Genomic DNA, 6,092 nt, shown 5'->3' with positions numbered 1-6,092 from the left:
GAGGCCAGCCAGTAGCTCCCTCTGCATTTTCCCCATTGTTTCAGGAATTCCCCTCCCCCCAGGTTAGAGCTAGGTGGGCCTCCGTAGGCCCCTGCAGGCCGGCGTCTTCCCCAACGCTAGAGCCCGCGGTAGGGACAGCGTGCGGCGGGTGGCCGCGGAGGGGCGGTGGAGGAGGCGGGCGGGCAGGGAAGGGAGGAGCCGGCTCCCCGAGTGGGCACGCAGCCCATAAATCAGGTGTGGGCGGGGGGGGGGTGCCGGGGGGTAACTTGCGTCCGGCTCTTCTGGGGCAGCAGGGGCGGGATAGGGGGGCTCCGCGTTCCGCAGAGAGGGGCCCTGGAAGGACCTCCTCGGAAATTCCTCCTTGCAGCCCCCCACCCTGGGAAGCGTCCTTCGTGGAGAGGGATGGGGGGAGGGTGGGGATGAAGGTGGCGAGGCCTGGACAGAAGTCGGGGTTCTTGGGGGTGCGCGCTGCGCTGAGCGATGGAGGGGCCGCGCTGCCCGGCCCGCGAGGGCCCTCAGACCCCCCTCTCTGGGTCCACGTTTCCCAGGCTCAGCGGATCCTTTATCCGGAGGGAACTAAGAAGCCAGGCGCTTTGCTCCACCGAGCAGCGCCGTGTGCCCCCCTGTGACCCCCTGAGCCGGAGGGGGCGGGGGCAGGTCTGGGCAGAGGCCTCTGGGGGAGGGGCCCGCGGGGGGGGCGGACCCCCACCACGCCCCGCAGGCACCTGTCACGGAGACCCCGGGAAGCCGCAGGCTCGCGGCCGCGGCCCCCGCGCCCTCCCCGCGCTCGCGCTCCCGCCGCCCCAGCAGCTCCGCCCCCCTCTCCCCTCCGCGGTGCCCTCGCTCCGGCTCCGCCCCTCGGCGCTCCCCTCCCCCCCTCCCCTGCGCTCCCCTCCCCTCCCCCGCGCTCCCCGCCCCGCCGCCGCCGCCGCTCTCCGTCTCTGCAGTCTGGGCCCCGGGTGCGGAGGCTGTCGCAGCCCCGGCGTCCAGCGCCGCCTCCCGCAACCCCGATACCCATTGTCTCCCCCTCCACCCGGCCCCCCACCCCCCCGCAGCCATGGCGCACGAAACCGGGAGGAGCTCTCGCCTCGGGGGGCCCTGCGGGGAGCCGGCGGAGCCCGGAGGTGCGGTAGGGCCCTGCCCGGGGTGGGGGGCGGAGGGCGCGCGCGGGGGAGCCTTTCGCGGCGGAGCGGGGGAAATGCTGGATTCTGTGCCCAGGCCCCCGTCCGCGCGCCCGCGGTGCCCGGGGTGGGGGCGGGGGCGGCCGGGGCGGGCAGGAGCCAGGCAGGAGCCAGGCAGGAACCAGACAGGAGCCAGGCAGGAGCCGCAGCGCGCCCGCCCCTCCCCCACCCGCCCCACGCCGGGCTGTTCCGCGTGCTCGCGGTGGAGCGCGAGCCGGCGTCCCGTGCGGCCTGATGGCGAGCCCCCCCCCCGGGCCCGGGGCCAGTCGGAACCCCCGCACGCCCGCGCCACCCACGCTCTCTTGTCTCCCCGCAGGCGACGCCAGCGAGGACGACCACCCCCAGGTCTGCGCCAAGTGCTGCGCGCAGTTCACCGACCCAGCCGAATTCCTCGTGCACCAGAATGCGTGTTCTACCGAGCCCCCTGTCATGGTGATAATCGGGGGCCAGGAGAACCCCAGCAGCTCCGCGTCGTCTTCCGAGCCCCGGGCGGAGGGTCGGAGGAGCCCCCAGGTCATGGAGGCGGAGCACAGCACCCCGCCGGCCCCCGGGGGCGCCGCGCCCGCGGACCCCAGCTGGGGCCCGGAGCGGAGAGTGGAGGAGCCCGCGGGCCACTTCCTGGTCGCCGCCACCGGCACCGGCGCGGGGGGCGGCGGGGGCCTGATCTTGGCCAGTCCCAAGATGGGAGCGACCCCGCTGCCTCCCGAATCCGCCCCCGCGCCGCCCCCCGCCGCCGCCGCCGCCGCCCCCGGGGGTGGGCAGCGGCCACCTGAACATCCCGCTGATCCTGGAGGAGCTGCGGGTGCTGCAGCAGCGCCAGATCCACCAGATGCAGATGACGGAGCAGATCTGCCGCCAGGTGCTGCTACTCGGCTCCCTGGGCCAGGCCGCGGGGACGCCCGCCAGCCCCTCCGAGCTGCCCGGGACAGGGCCCGCCGCCTCCGCGAAGCCCCTGCTGCCCCTCTTCAGCCCCATCAAGCCCGTGCAAAGCGGCAAGACGCTGGCGCCGTCCTCGTCGTCGTCGTCGTCGTCCTCGGGGGCCGAAGCGCCCAAGCAGGCGTTCTTCCATCTGTACCACCCGCTGGGGGCGCAGCCCGCTTTCCCCGCCGGGGGCGCCGGGCGGAGCCACAAGCCGGCCGCCGCCGCCTCCGCAGCCCTGCCCGGCAGCGCGGAGCCGCTGATGGCCTCGCCGCACCTGGCGTTCCCGGGCGCCACGGGGCTCCTGGCGGCGCAGTGCCTGGGCGCGGCTCGGGGCCTCGAGGCCGCCGCCTCCCCGGGGCTCCTGAAGCCAAAGAACGGAAGCGGTGAGCTGGGCTACGGGGAAGTGATGGGCCCCCTGGAGAAGCCCGGCGGCCGGCACAAATGCCGCTTCTGTGCTAAAGTGTTCGGTAGTGACAGTGCGCTGCAGATCCATCTGCGTTCCCACACAGGTGAGCGGCCCTATAAGTGTAATGTCTGTGGCAACCGCTTTACCACGCGCGGCAACCTCAAGGTGCACTTCCACCGGCATCGCGAGAAGTACCCGCACGTGCAGATGAATCCGCACCCGGTGCCCGAGCACCTGGACTACGTCCTGACCAGCAGCGGCCTGCCCTACGGTATGTCGGTGCCGCCGGAGAAGGCCGAGGAGGAGGTGGCCGCGGCGGCCGGCGGCGGGGAGCGCAAGCCCCTGGCGGCCTCCAGCGCGGCGCTCAGCGCCACCGAGAGCCTCACGCTGCTGTCCACCGGGGCGGGCGCGGCCGCCGCCCCCGCGCTCCCCGCCTTCAACAAGTTCGTGCTCATGAAGGCCGTGGAGCCGAAGAGCAAGGCAGACGAAAACACGCCCCCGGGGGCCGAGGGCTCAGGCGCGGCCGGGGTGGCGGAGGGGGGCCCGGCGGCCCGCCTGCAGCTGAGCAAGCTGGTGACCTCGCTGCCCAGCTGGGCGCTGCTGACCAGCCACTTCAAGTCCGCAGGCGGCTTTCCCTTCCCCTACGTGCTGGAGCCCCTGGGGGCCTCGCCGTCTGAGACGTCCAAGCTGCAGCAGCTGGTGGAGAAGATCGACCGGCAGGGGGCCGGCGCCCCGGCGTCCGCGACCTCGGGGGCGCCCCCCGCCTCGGTGCCCGCGGCCTCGGCCGCCGCCTCGGGCCCCAACCAGTGCGTCATCTGCCTGCGGGTGCTGAGCTGCCCGCGCGCACTGCGCCTGCACTACGGGCAGCACGGGGGCGAGCGGCCCTTCAAGTGCAAGGTGTGCGGCCGGGCCTTCTCCACGCGGGGCAACCTGCGCGCGCACTTCGTGGGCCACAAGGCCAGCCCGGCCGCCCGCGCCCAGAACTCCTGCCCCATCTGCCAGAAGAAGTTCACCAACGCCGTGAGCCTGCAGCAGCACGTCCGCATGCACCTGGGGGGCCAGATCCCCAACGGGGCCGCCGCCCCGGACCAGGGCGCCGAGCTCCCCGCCGTTCCCGGGCCCGGGCCCGGCCCGCAGCCGCCGTCCCAGCAGCCGTCCCCCGAGGAGGAGCTGTCGGAGGACGAGGACGACGACGAGGACGACGACGAGGACGGGACTGACGAAGACTCCCTGGCGGGGAGAGGCTCGGAGAGCGGCGGCGAGAAGGCCATCTCAGTGCGCGGGGACTCGGAGGAGGCCTCCGGGGCCGAGGAGGACGTGGGGGCCGCGGCGGCGGCCGGGCAGGCCGGGCAGGACGGGCCGCGGCCGGAGGGCGACGAGCAGGGGGCGCAGCAGCCTTGCCTGGCCGCCCCGCCGCCGCCCGAGCGCCCCGAGGAGACGCAGCCCCCGGAGCAGGGAGGCGCGGCCGCGGCCCTGGTTGCGCAGGAGCAGGAGCGGGGCGAGGCGGAGGCGGCGGCGGCCCGGGAGGGGGAAGGCGGTGGCGGCAGCGGCGGCGCCCCCGGGGAGGAGCTGGGCGCCCCGGAGGCGCGGAGGAAGGAGGCGGGCGATGGCAGTGGCCGGAAGGCATGCGAGCTGTGCGCGCAGACCTCCCTGGAGGAGCCGCAGAAGGCCCACCCCGGGGAAGGGCCGCTCTTCACTTGTGTTTTCTGCAGGCAGAGCTTTCTCGAGCGGGCCATCCTCAAGAAGCACATGCTGCTGGCTCACCACCAGGTACAACCCTTTGCCCCCCACGGCCCTCAGAATATTGCTGCTCTTTCCCTGGTCCCAGGCTGCTCACCTTCCATCACTTCCCCGGGGCTCTCCCCCTTTCCCCGAAAAGATGACCCCACGATCCCGTGAGCCTGCTTTTCCGCACCTGCTGCCCCTGGACTCAGGGAGCAGAAGCCGAGAGCTCTGTAGGAGGACCTCCGAGATGGATGCGCCACCCCCCCCCCCCCCCGCCCCGTTTGTCTTTTTCTCTGAGTCCTTCTGTGATACATCCCTAGTGACTCTTCTCTAGTCCCCGAGCTTGGAAATAGTTGTGCTCTCGGGGGATGGCCGCCTGGTGGACTTTTCTTCCCTCTTCACTCGTTGTACCTGAGGAAAATAGACTCTCTACAGCTTTCAGCTTCCCAAGGGGAACCCCCCTCCACCTTCCCTGGGGTGACCCTCCTCCCCTCTCCTTTCTTCCTCTCCCTTTCCCTTTGGCAGGTGCACCTGAGCACCCACATTTGGAATTGCAGCCCAGCCCGAAGGGGCCGGCAGCTGTCTCTGGAGGGCCCAGTGCCACTCCTCTCTGGTGACCAGGTCAACCTGCAGGACTTCCTGTCCCAGGACGTTCCTGCCCAACTGGTGAGGGTAGGTCCCCTGTCTTTCTGGAACCAGTACACAGCTTTCCTGTCAAGTGACCTGCCCACCAAGCCCCGGAGTTCCAGCTCCACCTCCACTACCACTTTAGGCCTGGCACCACCCGTGCTCTTTGGCCCGGGAACTGTGGCTGGGAACGTGCCTCCAGCAATGGCATCCAGAGAGGCCAAGGAGAAGAGAACCCCCTTCTTCCTATTTCGGTCTCCTGCATCCAAGGCAGTGCCTGGGAAACCCATCATAGAAGAGAAGTAGCAGACTGTACACTTCCTTCTTTTCCCTGCTCCAAAAGGTGCCAGCAATGAAGACGCGACAGTATCTGCATCTGGTGTCTCGGCCCTAAGGGAGAGGGAGAAATGAGGGGCATACGGGAGAGTCTTCCCAGTAAACTCCTGTTCAGGCCAAGGTGTTGGCTGGTTAATACGCCAAGACACCTCCAGCTTCTCCTATCCCTTCATCATGGCCTCTCAAAGTTAGGAAACAAGCAGGTGTCTTGCCAACAGATCTCCCCCGGGGTATTTAGGGAAATGTGAAGTTCATACCTTTAAGAAGCATTATTGGTGAGGGTCGTTGAAGGAGTAGTGATGGAGAGCTGAAGAGTGTTGCTAAAGCAGAGGGCTTGCTGGGAACCTATAAGACTAAGAAAGGGGCATGATGTGAGGGAGGGGATCTCAAATTCTTGACTGGACGAGTCTCATGAATGTTCTTTTGGACTATTAGTGACTTAGTGTGCAACAGTGCGCCACAGGTCATAGGGAATTTCCTAGCACTAGTGTGCTTCTAGTTTTAGATAACTCCCTCCTTTAATTCCCTGGCCCCTTGGATTTTCCTCGTCTTCCTTTCTCAAGGCCTATTTCCTCCCCGTTTTGCCTGTCTATGGACCGGGGCTTACATCTTTGCCACTGTCTGGTTCTTAGAGTCCCAGACTTTGGGAGATGAGCTCTAGGTGGTGTTCTCCCTGCCTCTCCGTCTTGTAATGAGATGTAGTATTTACTCTTAACATAGGATCATTTGGAACAGGAGTTCTGAGGGGGAGAGAGCGAGAATTCTGCTACTGACTGACTTGAATGATGGTTTCTCCTCCAAAGGTATAGGCTCCAGAGATTCCTAACATAGTAAAATGTGAAGAGCAGACAAGGGAGATAGTAATGTCTTTCCATGTTCATTAAAAGTGTTTTAAC

The 6,092-nt window shown here is 68.3% G+C and overlaps 1 protein-coding gene across 1 annotated transcript; it reads left to right on the top strand.

Moving 5' to 3' along the window:
• The first annotated feature begins 931 nt into the window (after window positions 1-931).
• On the top strand, window positions 932-4,890 carry SALL2 (spalt like transcription factor 2). Its single transcript, XM_055342142.1, is given in 3 exon segments — window positions 932-1,124; window positions 1,498-1,903; window positions 1,905-4,890. Coding segments are annotated over 3 exon segments (2,976 nt in total). The 5' UTR covers window positions 932-1,057; the 3' UTR covers window positions 4,408-4,890.
• Window positions 4,891-6,092: the final 1,202 nt, after the last annotated feature.

This window comes from Nyctereutes procyonoides, unplaced genomic scaffold (assembly GCF_905146905.1).
Source record: "Nyctereutes procyonoides isolate TBG_1078 unplaced genomic scaffold, NYPRO_anot_genome, whole genome shotgun sequence".
Taxonomy (NCBI): domain Eukaryota; kingdom Metazoa; phylum Chordata; class Mammalia; order Carnivora; family Canidae; genus Nyctereutes; species Nyctereutes procyonoides.
Note: the sequence above shows the minus strand (reverse complement) of the source record. Positions and strands in the feature narration are given on the sequence as shown.